At 37.0% G+C, this 21,293-nt stretch overlaps 3 protein-coding genes and 2 long non-coding RNA genes across 6 annotated transcripts in view; 2 read left to right on the top strand and 3 right to left on the bottom strand.

The window, feature by feature from the left end:
- The window catches only part of Dpy (fibrillin-like protein dumpy), a 77,215-nt gene extending 66,402 nt beyond the window's left edge, over positions 1 to 10,813 (top strand). The window contains 8 exon segments of the mRNA XM_074254773.1: positions 65 to 373; positions 447 to 773; positions 850 to 1,155; positions 1,232 to 1,534; positions 1,606 to 1,923; positions 2,151 to 8,674; positions 8,927 to 9,113; positions 9,886 to 10,813. Coding sequence (XP_074110874.1) covers positions 65 to 373; positions 447 to 773; positions 850 to 1,155; positions 1,232 to 1,534; positions 1,606 to 1,923; positions 2,151 to 8,674; positions 8,927 to 9,113; positions 9,886 to 10,124 — 8,513 coding nt within the window. The 3' untranslated portion in view covers positions 10,125 to 10,813.
- A 461-nt stretch (positions 10,814 to 11,274) lies between these two features.
- Rtcb (RtcB RNA ligase) lies at positions 11,275 to 13,677 on the bottom strand. Its single transcript, XM_074259872.1, has 2 exons — positions 13,486 to 13,677; positions 11,275 to 12,982 (listed from the first exon to the last, which is right to left on the bottom strand). The coding sequence occupies exons 1-2, from the start codon at positions 13,579 to 13,581 to the stop codon at positions 11,558 to 11,560; spliced, it is 1,521 nt and encodes a 506-aa protein (XP_074115973.1). The 5' UTR covers positions 13,582 to 13,677; the 3' UTR covers positions 11,275 to 11,557.
- A 694-nt stretch (positions 13,678 to 14,371) lies between these two features.
- LOC141530347 (transmembrane protein 47) lies at positions 14,372 to 18,637 on the bottom strand. 2 transcript variants are annotated; one of them, XM_074247515.1, is made up of 3 exons: positions 18,583 to 18,637; positions 17,406 to 17,738; positions 14,372 to 16,717 (listed from the first exon to the last, which is right to left on the bottom strand). In XM_074247515.1, the coding sequence occupies exons 1-3, from the start codon at positions 18,635 to 18,637 to the stop codon at positions 16,422 to 16,424; spliced, it is 684 nt and encodes a 227-aa protein (XP_074103616.1). In that variant the 3' UTR covers positions 14,372 to 16,421. The 2 variants fall into 2 exon arrangements, with proteins under 2 accessions (XP_074103616.1, XP_074103537.1); XM_074247436.1 differs by lacking the exon at positions 18,583 to 18,637 and adding an exon at positions 17,853 to 18,349 and having other exon boundaries at positions 17,406 to 17,741.
- A 1,214-nt stretch (positions 18,638 to 19,851) lies between these two features.
- LOC141530479 (uncharacterized) lies at positions 19,852 to 20,781 on the bottom strand. Its single transcript, XR_012479764.1, has 3 exons — positions 20,685 to 20,781; positions 20,237 to 20,578; positions 19,852 to 19,990 (listed from the first exon to the last, which is right to left on the bottom strand). It is a non-coding gene; the product is annotated as an uncharacterized LOC141530479 (long non-coding RNA).
- On the top strand, positions 19,957 to 20,826 carry LOC141530521 (uncharacterized). The gene is made up of 3 exons (XR_012479765.1): positions 19,957 to 20,096; positions 20,197 to 20,619; positions 20,692 to 20,826. It is a non-coding gene; the product is annotated as an uncharacterized LOC141530521 (long non-coding RNA).
- Positions 20,827 to 21,293: the final 467 nt, after the last annotated feature.

Genomic DNA, 21,293 nt, shown 5'->3' on the forward strand with positions numbered 1-21,293 from the left:
ACCCTTTCACAATAACTTTTCGCTCATTTTTAGACACTAGGTACTGACTTTATTTCCTCAACAGCAACAGAAGCCTCAGACCCTTGCAACCCCTCACCTTGTGGACCCAACAGCCAATGCAGAAACCTCAATAACTTTGCTAGATGTTCATGTCTTCCTAATTACGTTGGAAGTCCTCCTGGATGCCGTCCCGAATGTGTTTCCAGCACCGAGTGCTCGTCAAGTCTCGCTTGCATCAATCAGAAATGCAGCGATCCTTGTCCAGGCGTCTGTGGCGTTGACGCGAGATGTGAAACAAGGAACCACAGTCCTATCTGCAGTTGCAGACCTGGCCAAACCGGTGATCCTTTCGTTAAATGCTTTGACATTCCACGTAAGTTCCCTTCTAGCAGCCTTCCAAGTTGTACTCAAGAGTACAACTAAAGCCAATTAATGACAATTTTTAGAATCCACAGAATCAGTTAGACCATTAAGCCCGTGCGTCCCATCACCTTGTGGTCCATTCTCAATGTGCCAAGATAACGGAGGCTACCCAGCCTGCTCATGTCTTCAGAACTACATCGGTTCCCCACCTAACTGTCGACCAGAGTGTTCGATAAATACCGACTGTAACCGAGACCAAGCTTGTATTAGAGAAAAGTGTCAAGATCCTTGTCCTGGATCTTGTGGTACTCGCGCGCAATGTTCTGTCGTTAATCACACTCCAATTTGCACCTGTCCAGTAAGTTACACTGGAGATCCATTCACGAGTTGTAACGTACAACAATCACCACGTAAGTCCTAACCCAGCTCAAATCCAGGGTATGATTCACTAGCCCTTCAATTATTAATAATGAAATATTCTTACAGCCGAACCGCCAGCTCCCAACGACCCATGCGACCCTTCACCTTGTGGTGCTAACAGTCTTTGCCGAAACGGTGTCTGCACATGTCTACCTCAGTACCACGGAGATCCTTACTTTGGTTGTCGACCTGAGTGCGTGCAGAACTCAGACTGTCAGTTCAACAAAGCATGTAGTAATAATAAATGCGTTGATCCTTGTCCTGGAATCTGCGGTCGTAATGCAGAGTGCAATGTCGTTAATCACATCCCAATGTGTAGTTGTATCGCCAATTACGAAGGCGATCCTTTCAGCCTTTGCCAAGATATTCAACGTAAGTTTTCCCAAAAGATCAGACCTAAATCTAACAATTTGAACAACTCTTGATTGTAAATTATTATTGACCCTAGGACCAACAAGTAACCCATGTGAACCTTCACCGTGTGGCCCTAATAGTGTCTGTAAGCGTTTTGGAGATCAAGTATCATGCTCATGTCTTCCCGGGTTCTTTGGTAACCCTCCGAGTTGTCGGCCCGAGTGCGTTGTAAGCTCTGATTGCGAGCAAAGTCGCGCTTGCATCAATCAACGCTGTCAAGACCCTTGCCCAGGATCCTGCGGGCAAAGCGCCCTCTGCGTCACCAGAAACCACAACCCTATCTGCAGCTGTCCGCAGAGATACTCTGGAGATCCATTTGTCCACTGTTCTCTTATGAGTAAGTCCCAAGCCTGATAAAATTATCGCTAGGAAATGTCCTGTAAGCTAAGTTTACTTTGTTTCCCGTAGAAGAACCCGTTGAACCAGTGAGCAACCCGTGCAGCCCCTCGCCCTGCGGATCTAACGCCCAGTGCACTGTTTCTAAGAACTCACCCTCTTGCAGTTGCCTACCCAATTTCGTTGGCTCGCCACCAAATTGCCGACCTGAATGCAGGGTCAACAGTGAATGTCCTACCCAGTTAGCCTGCATCAACCAGAGATGTAGAGATCCTTGTCCTGGTTCTTGTGGCATCAATGCCCTCTGCCAGGTCGCTAGACATCAACCCTCTTGTTCTTGTCAGCAAGGATTCACTGGTGATCCTTTCACCCTATGCTCATTGATTACCAGTAAGAATTTTTATTTAGAGGATTTTATTTACTGTGCTAATTAATCTGATTTGCTTTTTTATCAACAGCTTTAATGTATATTTGTAGATAAATTGCTTGTAAATATCCAAAAATTGCATGAAATCTTATATATATTTGTAGATATGTCCATATGTCTGATAGCAATAGAGCTTACTTAATAGAACTAAGTTTTCAACGGTAAACTAATCGGTTTTTCTATTTTCCAGCTCAACCAGAGCCACCAGTACCAGCCAAACCTTGCAATCCATCACCATGCGGAGCCAACGCATTCTGTCGGGAGCGGTACAACACAGCGGTCTGCGAATGCTGGCCAGACTACCGAGGAAATCCATACGAGGCTTGTCATCCAGAATGTTTGGTCAACACAGATTGTTCCAACGCCCTTGCTTGCATAAGAACCAAGTGTCAGGATCCTTGTCCAGGAACCTGCGGTGTAGGAGCTGTTTGTACGGTCTCCAATCACGTACCAGTCTGCTCATGTCCTCTTCCAACAGTAGGTGACGCGTTCACGCTGTGTCAAACTCCACCAACGAATAAAGTATCAGACCCATGCAACCCGTCTCCCTGCGGACCGAACACCATTTGTGAGAACGTCGGGCAGCGTGTAATCTGCAAATGTCTCCCGGGATTACAAGGTGAGCCGTCGAGCTTAGCTGGTTGTCATCCAGAGTGTGTATTAAGCTCAGACTGTTCCGGGGACAAAGCTTGTGAGAACAACAGGTGCGTTGACCCATGCGCTCGTGGAGTCTGCGGAGCTGGAGCTGTATGTCGTGCCATCAACCATAGTCCAGTTTGCAGCTGTCCAGTTCCGTTGATGGGCAATCCGTTCGTCGAGTGTTTCGCTAAGGAAGAACCAGACCCATGCAACCCGTCACCTTGCAACATCAACGGGGAATGCAGGGTTCGTAACAACATCGCTTTCTGCGTTTACCCGGAATGTGTTATCAACTCAGACTGTCCACGTGATCGTGCCTGTTTCTCTCTGAGATGTCGCGATCCTTGCATAGGTGTTTGTGGAGTCAACTCACTCTGCCAGACCATCAACCACAACCCGATTTGCTCGTGTCCTGCTGGATTCACAGGTGACCCACAGATCCAATGTAAGGTTACGGCCATTGAAGTACCAAAACCTGAATGCACAAGGAACTCCGAGTGTACCAACGACAAGACTTGCTGGGAACAAAGATGCGTGGACCCATGTCTGCTAGGATCTTGTGGATACAACAGCAGATGCCAAGTGCTATTCCATCGTGCCGTTTGCGTCTGCAATGAAGGAACCACCGGAAACTCTCAACAATTTTGCAGAGAAATTGGCTGTCGTAGCGACCACGATTGTCCAGTAAGTCAATCTTGTGTCAATGACGAGTGTACTGACACCTGCTCGTTGATGCAATGTGGAGCAAATGCGATTTGCCGTTCTGACGGGTACCACAAGCCTCAATGCGTTTGCCTCGACGGTTATCAAGGCGATCCAAACCGTCATTGCGAGCGTACCGAGTGTCTACAAGATCCAGACTGTCCAAACTTCTTGGCGTGTAAAAACAACAAATGCACTGACCCTTGTTCTGGACACTGTCCAGCAACTGCGCAGTGTCAAGTGATCAACCATCGAGCAACATGTCGCTGTCCTCCAGGATTTGTTGGAGATGCCCAAAAGAACTGTCGAAGAGATCCAGTGGAACTGCCAGAGTGTAAAACTGACGCTGACTGTCCAAGCAAACTCGCTTGCTTCAGCGGCTCCTGCAAGGATCCTTGCAGAGAAACGCAGCCTTGTGTCACCAACGCCAAATGTACGGTCGTTGACACTTTGCCAGTCAGAACGATGATCTGCGAATGTGCTCCTAATTTCATCGGCGACGCTACCGTCGCTTGCGCACCAGTAGCTCATCAGGTCGAGGAGATCTGTCGGTCCAACAGCGAGTGCAAATCAAACATGGCGTGCATCAACAGTCATTGCGTTAATCCATGCACCATCAACCCTTGCTCGAAATCTGCTGAATGCCGTGTTGACAACCATCAACATATCTGCGTCTGCCCTGCTGGAACCACTGGAGATCCTTTCGTAGGCTGCCACAGTCACACTCTAACACTACCTGAATGTACCAGCAACTCTGATTGTTCCTACAATCTTGCTTGTATCAACCAGCAATGTCAGAATCCTTGCTCTGGCGACAGGTGTGGGCTCAACGCTGACTGCATCGCGATAGGACATCATCCAACTTGTCACTGTCCTCAAGGTTACGCCGGAGACCCAGAGAACCAGTGCTTCCAGCCTGAATGTCGGGTAGACAACGACTGTCCTTACGACAAGACCTGTAAGAAAGGCTTTTGTACCAACCCGTGTAATGGCAACGTCATGTGTGGTCGAAGAGCCGAGTGCACTGTCGCTGACCACCGAGCTCACTGCACTTGTCCTCAAGGAACTCAAGGAGACGCGCGCATCGTATGTATATCCGCGATCTGTCACTACAACGAAGATTGTCCTGATGACCAGGCTTGCGATAGGCTGAACAGAGTCTGCAGACCCGCTTGTGACGACGAAACCTGCGCAGAAACAGCTACTTGCATCGCCAGGAACCATCAACCCAAGTGTGTCTGCGCACCGGGTACCACTGGCAATCCTTACATCGAATGCATCACCGAGCTCCAAGCAGAGTGTCGTGCTGACTCAGAGTGTCCTCCATTGCTTGCTTGCATAAACACGCGTTGTCAAGATCCTTGCGTGCTTTCAGACATGTGCACTTCAGAACAGAAATGTCGCGTGCTGAACACATCTCCTCTCAGAACGATGATCTGCGTCTGTCCACCGGACACCTACACCGACGCAAACGGAAAGTGCCAAAAGATCGTATGGAAGGACGTCCAATGTCATGTGGACGAAGAATGCAGCAACCACGAAGTCTGCTTGCACGGAAACTGCGTGGAAGCTTGCTTGACCACTCGCTGTGGAATCAATGCTCAATGCAAATCTACATCGCACAGCGGAGTTTGCGTTTGCGCTGCTGATTTCACCGGCAATCCTTACATCGAGTGTTCTTCTAAACCAAGAAACCCTCTACCTCCACCACTTCCGGAGTGTTACAGTAACAGCGAGTGCGCCAATGACAGACAATGCATCAACCTCAAGTGCGTCAATCCTTGCGTGGCTGGTGATCCTTGTGGCAGGAACTCTCTTTGCCATGTCGACGATCACAACCCGATTTGCAAGTGTCCTATCAACTACATGGGAGATCCGAGAATTGAGTGCATTCCACCAGCAATAATCCTAGGATGTCTTTCCAACGGTGAGTGCGCGGGTACAGAAGCTTGCGTCAACGGACGGTGCATCAATCCTTGCAACTGCGGACCAAACTCCAACTGCGTCGTCGCAAATCACTACCCGTCATGCGTCTGTCATCCAGGGTACTCTGGCAATCCTCAGCTGGGATGCACTAAATTGGAGTGCGAAACAGACAAAGACTGTCCTTACGAAGAAGCATGCCACACTGGAAGATGCGTGAACCCTTGTCTCTTGGAGAATGAGTGTGTCATCAACGCGGAATGCTATGGAAAGAACCACCGCAGTGCTTGCCGTTGCGGTCCAGGTTACTTCGGAAACCCAGAAGTGCTTTGTGAGCGTGCTGAGTGCACCAGCAACCACGAGTGTCCTCAGAACCTTGTCTGCGAGAACAAACGCTGCGTAGATCCTTGCGTCGATCGTTCTCCTTGCGCTTCCAACGCCATCTGTTTCGTCAGAACGCATACACCATCTTGCAGATGTCCCGAGAGTTTCCCAGTCGGTGATCCGTTCTCCTACTGTGAAAGACGTCTACCAATAGGCGTTGAGGAGCCAGAGTGTCGCAAAGACGTCGACTGTCCCAGCAAGCTCGCTTGCATCAAAGAAACCTGCGTAGATCCTTGTCATTTCATCAGACCTTGCCTCGAAAATGCCAGGTGCGGAGTCTTGGACACTGTTCCTGTTAGAACAATGGTTTGCACTTGTCCAGACGGGTGGGTAACAGACCCGGACGGAGTTTGCCGACAAATACCAATTACGCTCGTCGGCACTTGTACATCTGATTCCGAGTGCGCTGATCAGGAAGCCTGCGTTAATCGCAGGTGCAGAGACCCCTGCAACTGCGGTCGCAACGCCAATTGCTTTGTTCGCAATCACAAACCGATATGCTCTTGCGAACAAGGCTACCAGGGTAATCCAGAGGTCGCTTGCTATTCAGTGGAGTGTCAAACTGACTCTGAGTGCATGCCAGACAAGTCTTGTATCAACAACAACTGCGTGAATCCTTGTCTGTTCTCTCCCAAAAGTTGCGGAGTCAACGCCGAGTGCTTCCCGAACAACCACATTGCAGAGTGTCGGTGCCGTGATGGCTATATAGGAAATCCAAGAGACAAGTGCCATGTAATTGGCTGCTATAGCAACGGAGACTGTCCAAGCGACCTGGCCTGTGTCAACAAACAATGTACTGATCCGTGTCTCCATGCTAATCCTTGCTCAACCCGCGCAGAGTGTCACGTTAGAGGCCATCTGCCTACTTGCAGGTGTCCATCTGGCTACGAAGGCAATCCTCTGATCGACTGTCGCCCAGAAATCGAACCTGAGTGCCGAGTGGACGGAGATTGTCCTTCACTATCAGCCTGCTTCAACCAGAAATGCCAGAATCCTTGCTCAGTAATCGAACCATGTCTCAGTCCATCAGAGTGTCGCGTCCTTGCAACTCTACCCGTCAGGACTATGATCTGCGTCTGTCCTCCAGGATATATCAGCAGTGGAAGCGGAACTTGTCAAGCTACAACACCCATCGTCGAAATTGGCTGCATCAGAGACAGCGAATGCGCTTCGAACAAAGCTTGCGTGAACGCTATCTGCAAAGACCCTTGCGCTTGTGGCAGCAACGCCATCTGCAACGTCATCAACCACAAGCCAATCTGCTCCTGCATCACCGGCTACGACGGAAACCCTGACGTCGACTGCACTCCTATTATTGGATGTCGATCAGACAGTCAGTGCGCTGGAACCCACACTTGCGTCCAAAACACCTGCGTTCCAGCTTGTTCTCCTTTGCTGTCAGTTTGCGCGAAAGGCGCCGAGTGCTACGGCATCGACCACCAAGCCGTCTGCGAGTGTCCTCCAGGCTACGCAGGAAATCCTCGCGTAGCCTGCAGTCTCCTCGGTTGCCGAAGCAACTCAGACTGTCCCACCAACAAAGCTTGCATCAACAACCGCTGCGAGAACCCTTGCACCAAGAACCCCTGCGCTGAGCAAACAGAGTGCAGCGTTTACAACCACGTGGTTGAGTGTTCCTGTCCTCCAGGGTATGCGGGCAGCGTGGAAGGAGGCTGCTACAAGATCAACGTCCAATGCAAGCAGGATGATGAGTGTCCTTCCCAAACTGCCTGCTTCGACGGAGAATGCATCAACCCCTGCACCAAAATAAAACCCTGCGGAATCAACGCAGAGTGTACTGTCCTAGACACCAAGCCCGTCAGAACAATGATCTGCGAGTGCGTTCCTGGGTATAGAGGCAATGCAGTGGCGCGTTGCGACCCGACGCGTGTTTGCGCTGTAGAGAAGGGGCAAATTAAGGACCTGGATGGCAACTGCGTCTGCCCACCTGGAACTGCCAAGAACGTCCAAGACATCTGCGCTCCTTGTCTTACCGATCAAGGCTACAAGGTCACTCCTGATGGAAGGTGCGAGTGCGCGCTCGAACGCGGGTTCATTGTTGATGATCATGGAAACTGCGTCTGCTCAACGGAACATGGATGGCGGCTGGACCACGATGGTAACTGTTCTCCGATTATCCAGTGCTTGATTGACGATGACTGTGCTGATAACAGGTACTGCAACAAGATCTCCAAGACCTGCGACGATCCTTGTCAGCCGTTCAACTGCACCCAGAACGCGACTTGCTCTGCGATAAGACACCGCGGGGTTTGCACCTGCATCAAGGGCTACACCGGGAACGGATACACCCTCTGCGAGCCTTCCAAAACTAAATTCAGAACTGATTTCCCGCAACCTGACATGGACGCCCAGTGTCTTTCCGACGGGGTCCAGGTTCAGATTCGAGTTCAGTCTGAAGGATTCGAAGGTGTGTTGTACGTCAGAGGCCGCAGCAAAGAAGAACAGTGCAGGAAGATCCTGTCGATACCCAAGCATGACAACACCCAGATGGAGACCTTCAAGGTCAAGTTTGGAAACTGCGGGCTGGTTCATGTCAACGGTGAAGCCAGCTTCGTGCTTGTCATCCAGAAACATCCTAAACTCGTGACCTACAAGGCTCAAGCTTACCATGTCAAGTGTATCTACCAGACTGGAGAGCAGAATGTTACTTTAGGGTTCAATGTCTCCATGCTTACTACTGCTGGAACTATCGCTAATACTGGGCCGCCTCCGACTTGTCTTATGAAAATTGTCACTCAACATGGCAGCGAGATTCAGTCCGCTGAAATTGGGGACAATCTTATGCTTTCGGTTGAAGTCCAGCCTTCATCGATCTACGGCGGGTTCGCGAGAAACTGCGTCGCGAAGACTATGGAGGACAATCAGGAAAATGAGTATATTGTCACGGATGAAAATGGCTGCGCTACTGATCCTACGATATTTGGGGAGTGGGAACAGGACCATGAGACTCAGACTCTTATGGCGAGCTTCAACGCTTTCAAGTTCCCTAGCAGTGATAACATCAGGTTCCAATGTAACATTAGAGTCTGCTTCGGTAGATGTCAGCCTGTAAGTTTTTATTATTATTTATAATTTATTGATGATATTGAAGTTTGCTGACAAAATTTTTATTTTAAAAAAATGCTTTAAAAAATTTCCACTAATAATTTTTTTTAATTTTTACATGTGGAATTTTTTTATAATAATTTTTATTGCTATAAAGTTAAAAAAAAATTTCTGTCAGTTCAAACCTCAGTATCTTAATTTATTGTCGATTTGAGGAGTTTTTTGTAATTAATGTTTGTTCTTGATTTTTTTTAGGTTAACTGTCGAGGATACAATGCGTTTGGACGTAAGAAACGTGAAATTGGTAATGATTATAACGACACAGCTTTGTCTGTTACTGAAGGCTTTGATGGCCAACTCAGGGAAGAAATTACGATACAATCCAATCTGATACGTACTGTTGAAAGGCGAGAGGAGAGATACACTGCTGATCCTGCTGAATGTAAGTATTTTTGATTTTTAAATCAAATTTTAATGCATGACATAACCTTCATTTTATTGGAAAAAGAAATGAATTTTGTAAAAATAAATTGCCAACACTTGATTTTTTAATGATTAGACTGATTAAAAAAATTAATTATTATCTAAAAATTATATTCTTAAAAAATTTCACTTATTTTTCATTTTTAGATGAAAAATTTTTATATTAAAACTTTTTTATAATTATTTAGTTATTATAAAAATAAAAACAAAAATCAGATGCCTGTTAATTTCAGTATCATTAATTTTGAGAATTTTTGTTATAAATAAATTATAAAAAAAAAAAAAAAAAAAAAAAAAAAAAAACAAAAAAAAAAAAAAATAAAAATTGATATTTAGAAATTTTAAAAAATTAGAAAATGCAATTTTTTAAAAATAAATTTTTAAATCAAATTTTTTTGTTAAAAAAAAAAAAATTAAAATAATTTTGAAGTAATGAAATATTAAAAAAATTAATTTTCATCCAATTTTTTACTCAAATAACTTTTGTTATGAAAACTTTAATTAATTAATTATGAAAGTTAATTTTTTAAAAATAAACTAGGTCAAAAAAATTATTTAAAAAAAATTGCATTTATATTTTTTTGGAGCTTTTAAAAATAAAATTATTTAAATAAATTTTTTTTGCTATAATTAATTAATTAAAAAAATTATATAGTGTCTCTTAATTTTAGTATAATAATTAATTATTAGCACTAACAAAAAAAAACTAATAAAAAAAATTTTAATTTCAGTCCCAGCAGCCCAGCGAGCTGAAGACATTTGTGTATCAACGACGGGCTTCATAGTGTCCCTAGTAATAACAGCTCTACTTGCTCTAGTAGCCGTGGCCATAGCCGTATCCTGCTGGCTGATGGCCTATAGACGTCAGCCAAAGACTGCCGGTCCACTGCCACATCCTCCGGAATTTCCTAATCCACTTTTTACAACGGAATCCGTTGCTGAACCCTCGCCTGACTATCATCTTTCATAAGTAGATAGTATTTAATACAGAGAAAAGTTTTTTTACAAACAACTTTAATATAAATATAACTATAAATAATTATAAATATAAATATAAATAATTATAATTATAAATATAAATATAATAATAATAGGAATTTAGAGGAATGCATTCCCGACCACTTCGTCCTCACTGGTCGGCAGTGTATTTCGGAACGCATTTCCTCCAGTGACTAATTAGAGTTATTATATTATTTTGTTATCTTTCACACGCTTTTACTCTTTATTGTCTCGTACTCACAACGGTGCTTAATTACTTTATAAATTAATAATTAAAAGCGTGTTTGGGAATCATTGATAGTAATTAAAGGTGACGGTCTTCGTTTCACTATCTTCCTTGTTATGGAAAAGTTTACCAACTTTTTCATCGTGTTTTTCTATCTCTAGTCAATGGAGGACTTGTCTAATAATAGATTATTTAATAATAATAATAATAATAATAATAAATATATATATAAATAATTAATTAAATATAACAAATAAATAAATAAAACTAATTAATTATAAATTATATATGTAAATGCCACGGCGAATTTTATTCCTGTGCAAAAGTCAAAATAGTCTAATAGCTTCCATGATAAATAATGAAAATTAGACAAATTGTACATTATTTCTAATAAAAAAAAAAAAAAAATAAATTAATAAATTATATAATATGTTTATTAGCCATTTTCCTTTTCCTTGCTCAATTGTAAACAAAGTTGCAAGGGTAAACTTTTATGAAATTTTATTAAATTATAATTAAAACCTTAAGAATTATTGTTGGTATTAAATTTTATATTTTTTTATATAATTTTGAGATTTCATAAAATTTTATCAGTCCATTTTACGTATAAAAATTTATAAAATTTTAATAAAAAAAAAAAAAAAAAAGATCCATTTATTGACACTTGCAATTTTGTTCTAATTAAAAAAAATTAAATATTCTCAAAATTTACAATTAAAAAATTATATTTATTAATTAATTAATTAGAGTTGATTTTTTTTTTTAATTAAAATAAAATTGCAAGTGTCAAAAACTGGGTATTTTACCTTATTTGAAATTTTGATAGAATTTTTAAAAATTTTATAAAGTACACAAAAATAAAAATTACAATCTAATATTTATTTTTTTAATATCAATTATTTAGCTTAAATATTCTAATTTAATTACAAAAAATGTTTAATACTCCAAATTTTCATCAAAAGTACAAAATCTTCAAGACCATTGATGACTTCAGCAAAATTCAACAAATTATCTTGAAAAAAATCAAATCAATAATTGAAAAACTTTTACAATTTTTATACAATCGACTAAGTATCATTTTACTTAAAAAAAAAAAAAAAATTAATTAACAAATAATAACAAAAAAAATTCTTATAAAATACAAAATGACTTGTAGAAATTACCCCAACAACCCGAAATCATCCTTTGATAACAGCAATAGGCCGTAACTTGATGCACTTTTTGGAAATCCCGGCAGCGTGACAAGTGTCAACAACATCAGTAACATTTTTATAAGACTCCGGAGCTTCTTCCATGACCAGTTTCGGAGAAGCGACCCGGATAGAGATTCCCATGCTCTCCATTTTATTCAGCACGTCTTGATAATCAAGTTTCCTGCGAGACTTGGCCCTAGAGAGGGCGCGACCAGCGCCGTGGCACGTGGAACCGAAAGTTTCGCGCATGCCCTGGACAGTTCCAGTGAGAACATAGCTGCAGGTGCCCATAGTTCCTCCAATAAGAACTGGTTGACCGGTCAGCTGGTAGTCCACCGGAATGAGAGGATGGTGAGGCGGAAAAGCGCGGGTGGAACCTTTCCTGTGAACTAAGAGAGTCTTGAGCTTACCGTCAACCAGGTGTTCTTCAACCTTGGCGATATTGTGAGACACGTCGTAGATAACCTGCATGTCCAGGTCATCTGGAGCCATGTGGAACTGCTTGGCAAAAGCTTGCCGACTTAGGAAGGTCATGGAGCTGCGGTTGACCCAGGCGAAGTTCGCCGCAGCGGCCATGGACTTTAAATAATCCTGGCCTTCCTGAGAATTAATGTGAGCGCAAGCCAGCTGCCTGTCGTTAGTTTCAATGTTATCACGCTTCATAGCCTTCTCCATGGCTACCAGAGCATCAGTCGCGACCTGGTGGCCGAACCCGCGGCTTCCTGAGTGAATCATCACACAAACCTGGCCTTTCTCCTCGATCCCCATCTTGCAGGCCGCTAACTTATCATATATCTCATCAACCACCTGGATTTCGGCGTAATGGTTCCCGGCACCGAGAGTTCCCAGCTGGGGAAGCCCGCGTTTTTTCGCTCGTTCAGAAACCTTGGAAGGATCTGCGGTGAGCATTCGGCCGTACTCCTCACAGTGCTCCTTGTCTTCGGCCCAGCTGTAGCCTTCGCGCAGCGACCAGTCCATTCCCATCTCCAGAGCCTCCTCCAGGTCCGCTGCCTTCATCGGGATTATCCCCTTGGAACCCACTCCCACTGGAATGTGGTCGAACATGCTCTGCGCTATTTGCTCCTTCTCTGGAGCCACGTCTCTTTCCCAGAGATTCGTTCTCAGCAAACGCACTCCACAGTTTATGTCGAAGCCTACGCCTCCTGGGGAGACTATCGACTTCGGGTCGTTTATGTCGAATGCTGCCATGTTTCCTATCGCGAATCCGTAGCCTGAATGCACGTCGGGCAGCCCCACTGATCTACCCACTATTCCTGGCAGCGCTGCTACGTTCGCGATTTGCTTTACTCCAGGAAGAAATCCACCCACTGCTCCAGGGTAGCACGAATTTCGGAGTTCTTCTAACATTAGTTTTTCTAGGGTTTCGTTCACGTAAAATACTCCTTCAACCTGGAAGTTTTGTAATAATAATTTTAATTATTATAATTAGAAATAGCAAGTCTTGAAAAAAAAATTTTTTTTTTTTTTCAAGTAGAATTATAAATATGAATTTTTTTTAATTAATTGCGGTAAATTTGAGTAAAATTGAAAAACATTTTTCTTTAATTATTTAATTTTTAAAATTGAAAAGAATTTTTACTCATGAAATTTTGAATGTCATTTTTTTTTTTTTTTTTTTTTTTAATTAACAATGAAAATTAATTTAGCAGATATTTAATAATTATTGTAACAAATTAATTATGGCAAAAAATTTGACATGTAGAAATTTAAAAAAATTGAAAATAATTTTTTTAAACAAATTTGTTTGCTAAAAAAAATTTTTAAAATAGTCAAGTGACTGCTAACTTTAATGTCATTAATTAATAAACTAATAAAAATGTAAGCACAATTTTTTTTTTTTTAATACTAAGTTTATGTGCAAATTCTATTATAAAAATATTTTTTAAAATTACCTTCATATTTGGCTGAAATCCCATTTTTATACGCCAGCAGTGATTATTAATTTTTTCGAGATATTTCAACTCCTCTTCATATTGTCTTACAACCATTTTTTTAATAATTTATTTTAACTTAATATTTATACAAATTTTCTTTATAGGATAGTAACTGTTTGCGAGCCGGCTGTCAGTTTGAGGTTACAATATTTATTTTTTAAATGATTTCTTTGATGCAGCAGCTGATAAATTTTATGCTGCGGAAGGTTAGAAAGATACTTTTGTCGTTTTAGAAAAATTAGTGTAAAGAATCACCACCAGAGTCGCAGTACCAGATTTGACAGAAAAACAGAAAATGGAGGTATTTATTTACATTTATGACATTAAAGTTAGCTGTCACTTGATAATTTTTTCATTTTCTCTTTATTAAAATTTCTACAAGTCCATTTTTTTAATAAGTTTTTTTTTGCTATAATTTATTTGTTAAAAAAATAAAAAAAATTGTGAATTGTAAAAATTTTTTTTAATTGCAAGTGCAAATTTTTTTAAAACTATTTTTTTTTTCTAAAGTTAATTTGTAGTAAAAATAAAAAAAAATGTCAGATGTCTATCTATGATACTAAAACTAACCAACATTTTTAATTTCTTAAATTTTTTTTATTTATTAAACTCAAACTAAAAATTATTTTTCAAAAATTGCACTGGTAGTTTTTAGAGTTTTCTACAAATGAAATTTTTTTTAATTTTTTTGTAATAAAAAATTTTAAAGGTATTTAGAAAATTTAAAAACAATCGCTCTATCAGTTTTAAAAAAAAAAACTCCTTAAAATTACCTTGAATTTTTTCCTCAGAATCAAAATCTATTTTTTATTATTTAAAAAAAAAAAAATGAAGATAAAAAAAATTGATCGACGGATATTTTTATTTATTTTTTGTACAATACTGCGATATGCTCACAACAAATGACAATGGACAATAATTTGTTCTGTTACAATTAATAATATAACATCACTATATGATACACTCTAAAATATCTACATTTGATAGGCTGTTAATAAAGACATCTAACAATGAAATACTTAATTACCCGGTTCAATCGGTTCTCCAATCTTGGTAACATCTCCGTCATATTTCCTCATCTAACATTAATTAATAATTAATCATTACATTACAATATCGGTCTACATAAACATAAACTATACGCATAGATGATAACGATATGTTAGGTGATATGAAAGTGCCAAAGAGTTAACCAACATCTTAAATATTAAAATTACTTAAAAAATAATCTAATCGTCGATTTATCTATATTCGGAATTGTAATTTAAATATTTATATTTTAAAACCAGACGGAATTAGTCACAATCATATCACTAATCGCTTAATTATTTTTTTTTTCTATTCGAACATTCCTTTCAGTAATCAGTAATACAATATAATAAATGTATATATTTCAGTCACATAATTATTAATTATTACAATAAATTTATTTAAACATTTAATTCATCAGAAAAACTATGTTCAACAGTAGTTCATTAAAAATATTATTCAATTAATTTTAATTAACCTCGGTCTCACGGCTCTCAATAAGAAATCTATTAATTAAGCATTATTTCTTCTCTCTACATTAATTAATTTAATTAATTAATTATTCGTGCTTATAATTTTACAATATATTCAATAATTCATTATTAATATTATAATTTATAATTATTAATCTAACAATAGCACTGGTACTATGACAACTATTAATTTTTATATATAATATATAATATATAAAATTTCTAAGGTATTATATACATATGCGTAATTAATAGTAATGCATATGGCGCAATGGATCGGTTTTGCCTGCCCGAGCTGCTTCTATTTCATTAACCGTTTGGTTTTGTACAATTAAATAGTAATAAAAATAATATCAATTAATAATGATAATAATAAACTTTAGTATATAAGTACTGTTAGTACACAAGTCGATGAGCAATGATTAATATAAATTAATTACAAATAAAAAAAAAAAAAAAAAATTATAATTAGTGATGTAAATAATTAAAACAGTAATATAACGAGGGACATAAAAAATAAACTATCTTGATAAGCTGCCTAATTATTTAAAATAATTAATCGCTAATTTATTGAGTCTATTATTAAGCTGCTACTCTGTTCATTTTTTCAGACAATTATATACTAAATTAATTAATTAATAAAAATAGATTTTATAATATAAAAAATATAAATAAATTTATGTGTAATATTTTACAATTTTAAATTATAATTTCAAGACCTAATTGTACACGGAAAGAACAAGATGACACTGGATATCATTCCCGATTATACTCAGTGATATCTGTGATGAAAAAAAAATTTTCAGATAATAGCTAGAAAAATCCAGATTATACTCATTATAATCTAGATTATACTCATTATAATCTGGGATGATAACCAGTGTCATCTTGTTTTTTCCATGTAGAATTTATTTTTTTTTTTAAATTCCTAGCTTAGATATATTATATATATATAAATATAACTACAAAATAAATAAATATTTTTAAGCTGCCGTACTTTCAATGTCCCTCACTTTCAGTTTTTTCGTTATTTTAAAATAAATTTTATCTAATTTAGACAATCAATTAATTAATTAGTTTTTTTTTTTTATAAATAATATACGCACTTTTGTAGCGCAGCAGTGGCAGTCACAGAGTTTTACGCGAATTGGTCTCCGATTTACATTAATTAATTATAAAATTTATAATCAATAGATCTGTCATTTTTTTTTTTTTTTTTTTTTTTCAATATTAAAGAAATTTTAAATTTAGCAACATAATATTAAAAATAAAAATATGTTTTATGTGAAAAAATAAAATAAAAATAGGTTGTGTGATAGAAAATAAAATATTGAAGAAAAAAATATCAATTGAAATCACCTAAAGGACAACATCGGGCAGGGTACAATGCCACTAGGCATGTTGGAGCCCAGTTCTCATGGTGCCATGGTGGCTAGCAATTCCGTGGCCAATCATGGCATTGTTTCCGCCACTTGTCATGTCTTCGCGCACTATTTTACGCTCCTTATAGTATACTTCCTCGCTCTCTTTGTCGAACCACAGGAGTATCACTGCACCGAAGAGGAATATCGCTGCGCCCCAGCCGACCCCGTAAGCCCATCCGAACTCCCAGACTGTTCTATTCCCGAGATTCAGTTCTCCGGTGAAACAAACTGGGTATATTATCAACGCGATCAGCAGAGCTATCACTGAAAATACAAATTTAATTAGTTAATTTATACTTTAAGTTTTTTAATCGCTTGTTTGAGAAGTATTTTAATATTTCTTCTTTTTATTAAAAAAAAAAATTAAAAAGTTTTCTTCATAACCTAAAAAGTTAAGTGTGAAGTTTTATAACTTCGATAACTTTTGAACGACATGATCAATTGATAAAATTCTTTTTTTATCTGATTGATAATTCTTATTAGAAGGTCCCCACAAATTTTTGTCGTCTAAAATTTCTTCTTTTAATTATAATTGCCAAAAAAACGCTTAAAATCGGGCGTCCGCCATTAAATTAATGTATTAATTGTATTAATATAAAATAGTGACACCTAGATTTAATCCCGCGTAATAATTTAAACTTTTTAGGCGCGAATTTCAAAACTAAATAATTTTTATAATTATCAAACTAAACCAACACTCAAGCGTCACATAAAAAACTGTTGACTTTTTGGTAAATTTTATATTTAACAAGAAGTAAAAAATTAATAATTGTTAAATTTAACAAAATATTACCAAAAAAATTTTTTTCCCGCTTGAGAAGCGTTATAAAAAAAAAGTTGACTTTTTGGGAGACTTTACTCAATAAGAAATCAAAAATTAATAGTTAAGATTAAAAATAAAATTATTTCTCAAACAAGCGACTACTAAATAAATGAATAAATAAATAATTACAAGCTAGTAACATGCAAATGACAGCAATCCTGTAGCAGCGATGTTTATTCCTGTGATCCTTGGACTTAAGTCCAAGCCAGGTCAGCAGAGTCCCGACGATATCTGCCACCAGACAAACAATACACAAAGCAGCGACAGCTTTAATGTACCCAACGTCTCTGGCGGAATAGCATCCGGGTTCAGCTACAACGTTAAAAGGCAGCGGTGTCTCTGCACCATCCGCAATACAGTGTGTGAACAATCCTTGACGCCATCCCACCGCCATCAGCCAGTCCGCCGACGCCAGTCCCATAATCATCAGCAAGATCACGATTATTCCGCATACCAATGCAAACAAAAAAAAAAAAAAAAAAAAAAAAAAAAAAATAGATGATAATTATTCCTGCAATTATGCTTTATTTAATTGAACTTATTTTATAAAATCGAAACTGTCGGTTGTCTTGGATACCTGGGCGATTTCATTCTCCCCCATGTGATCGTCTGCGACAGTATACATTATCATATTGTTGATTTATTATTTATTTATTCACTAAATTTTTTTTTAAACGCTTGAAGTAAAAAATTAAATAATTAGCAAGAAGAATATTTTTAATTTAATTTAATTTTTTATTTTTATTTTTATTTTTCTATGGAACGTCGTAGACCCGGTTGAGCCCCGCCATAGATCACTCACTCGTAGGGTGAGGCACGCTTCAGAACCCACCAAACTTATGACTTTCTTCTCTTGATGGTCTTATCTCAATATTACAACCACAACTTGTAACTTGCAGCGGCTCTGAAGGTGTCACCAACCATTCACCAGTAATCACTTGTGAATAATTAAACTTAGAGTACTACTGGTGCTTCAGTCCAAGATCAGTGGGTTCAAAGATCTAATTTACATGCTCTATGCCGTTTCATAACTTTTTCTGTGCCGTTTTCCGATTACGGATTTACGAATTACTATCGCCAGACTAGGACAGTGGGGTCTAGGGTGGCGATGCCGAGAACAGGGCGCAGTCGCCTTCGATTTTTCCAACCGGAGTCACGCTTGCGCGACTCACCTTACGATTTACGATCCACTTCACGTTTTTAATCATAAGTAATAACTGATATTTATTTAGTGAGTGTCTAAGTGTCATCAAATCCAGGTCTTCGATATTTATGTCATCGAAATTATTGATATTGCTGGGGAAACTTACTTTGAATGGCTTGGTGATTGTCACTGTTTCTATTGTCGTTGATTGGGCCATTGTTTTACGGTATCTGTAGAAGAAATAAATTAGTCATTAGCTCTATTGTTTGTTATTAAAATAGTAGATAATTTTTTTTTTATTGTTTTATGATTAAGAATTTTTTTTTATTTAATATTGCAGAATTTTTTTTGTAGTGGATATATTTATGCTATTTATGATAGCTAATGGATGAATAAATGTTTTAAATTGTGTATGACAGCATTATGTAAATTTTTATTTACATAAATTTTAAACTGACAAGTTTTTTTTTTTTTTTATTGCTAAATAAATTATTTTTTAATTATACTGACATTAATTAGCAGACATTTAAGATTTTTTTAAATTTTTATAACAAATTATAATGAAAAAAAAATTTTGAAAAATAATGAGTGCAAATTAAAAAAAAATATTTTTCTTAAAAAAATTTCAGATTTAGAGACTAAAAAAAAAATTACAAGTGCAAATTTAAAAAAAAAATTATTTTTATTTTTATAATAAATTTACAATAAAAATAAAAAAAAATAGTTAGATGTATGCTAATTTCAGTATCACCATAAAAACTCCAAAAATTTTCAAATGTCTGCTAGTATCAATCTCAAAATATTAAAAAATAAATTTAGCCAACATCTAAAAATTTTTATAATTTTTTTTTAATGTCATTAAAATTTGATTCTTTTTTGATAATTAAATTAAAACAAAAAAATATTTTTAAAAAATTGCACTTGCAATTTTTGAATTTTTTAAAACGTGGAATTTTTTTTTTTATTTTTTTGTAATAATTTTTTCAATAAAAAAAAATTCTAAAAATTTTTAGATGTCGGCTAACTTTATTGTCATTTTTTATGAGTGTGAATTTAGCAGATATCTGATAATTTTTTAATAATTAACAAATAATTAATTTGTTACAGAAGAAATAGTAAAAAAAAATGCAACAATATTTTTCTATGCAATTTAAAAAATTTTTTTTACAACCATTAAGTTAAAATTCTCAAAAATTAGCTGTCTGCTGAATTCACATTCATCATTTTTTTTTTATTGAAAAATTTCATGAGTAAAAGAATTAAAAATACTAAAAATGCAATTAAAAAAAAAAATATTTTAACCAAACATACCTAAAAAAAAGCATACGCTTGAAGCACTTGTCAATTAGATTGTCTATCAATTATCACCGAAGCATTTGTGGGCACAAAACAAGTACAATCACACACTGGTATCATTAGTAATTATCTCGAACATTAGTAAGTATAAACATGACCAGTCAGTAGCAATGTGGGTCTGCTAATTACTCAAAAGGTAATGAGACACTGGCCACTGGATCTGGAGACAAACTTTTACTGGCTTAGATGTCCAAGGAAACTGAGACGCCAGAACCTGAAAAAATCACTGGATTACAATTACAACTACAACCTGGTTATTGTTTCTCGAAAACTTTTCAATAAACTTCAAGAAAATTATTAATGCGGATTACTAATCCTAGGTGTGAATGTTTACATCAATATATCTACACATATTTACGTTTATATTATACACTTATTATACACCCTTTTTTTTTTTATTTTTTTTTTTTTTTATTGTAGATTACAGATAAATTCAGCAGCTATACTGAGTTGGTTATACCTTATACTTGGTGCTCCTATAATAATATAAAACTCTTGTGCTCCGACTTGGATTTTAGGTATAGGCCGTACACCACGTACACGCCAGAGATTGATGTGTCTCATTTATCCAGATCCGTAGTTGACGTCATGCGGAAAGAGGACGCTGTGAATCAGAGCGTCAGAAATGACAAATATTTTTTTTTAATGCTCACTGCTTACAAGGAATTTTTCAACTTACAAATGCAATCTCCTGCTTTTTTAATTCAACTAGACTCTGCACTCCAACTCTACCTGCGTGATCACTCTTATCATTATCAGCAATTTTTATTTTTATCAATCATGCGTGATCATGAATCATGACCTAGATGGACGAATTAAAAAATTAAAAATATTATTTTTAAGGTAATTAATTAATTTTTTTTTTTTTAATATTTATTATAATAATTATAATAAAAATGTCTACTTACATTTTAGGATTTCCCACTGTACCGGATTGAGGTAACCGGAGCTTTAAAATCCGGAATAATATCACCGTCCAGGATCAAAGTATCAGATGTTATAATTTTTAATCCACCGTTCAGTTATTACTAAAGCAATATAAAAATTAACTTAGCAGATAGTTGATAATTTTAAGAATTTTTGTAACAAATAAATTATGGCAAAAAAAAAATTGACATTTAGAAATTTTAAAAAATTACTAATGCAATTTTTTTGGAGCAAATTTATTTGTTAAAAAAAATTATAAAATTGTCAAGTGACTGAAGAAATTTTTAATTAATTAATTAAGATTAAATAATTGCTAACTAATGATTTATTACTGTTGATTTGAAGTTAAAAAAATGCGAACATTTCTGTAATGTCGCTTGAGACTCACTTTATTCACTTGCGCGTCAGTGTTCCATTTTTTTTTTTTTTGGAATTTTGTTCAATGGTTCTAAAATTAGCACACATCTGGTTAATTCTTTTAATACTTCTTTTTTAAGAACTCTACGGAAGAAATAAGTTGATGAAAAAAACAGAAAATCAAATAATTTTTTTAAACTGAGGTTATGATCTTGATATTTCTTCTTTTGTAA

This window comes from Cotesia typhae, unplaced genomic scaffold (assembly GCF_013202065.1).
Source record: "Cotesia typhae breed Kobodo isofemale line unplaced genomic scaffold, CoteBio_Ctyphae contig_10, whole genome shotgun sequence".
Classification (NCBI taxonomy): domain Eukaryota; kingdom Metazoa; phylum Arthropoda; class Insecta; order Hymenoptera; family Braconidae; genus Cotesia; species Cotesia typhae.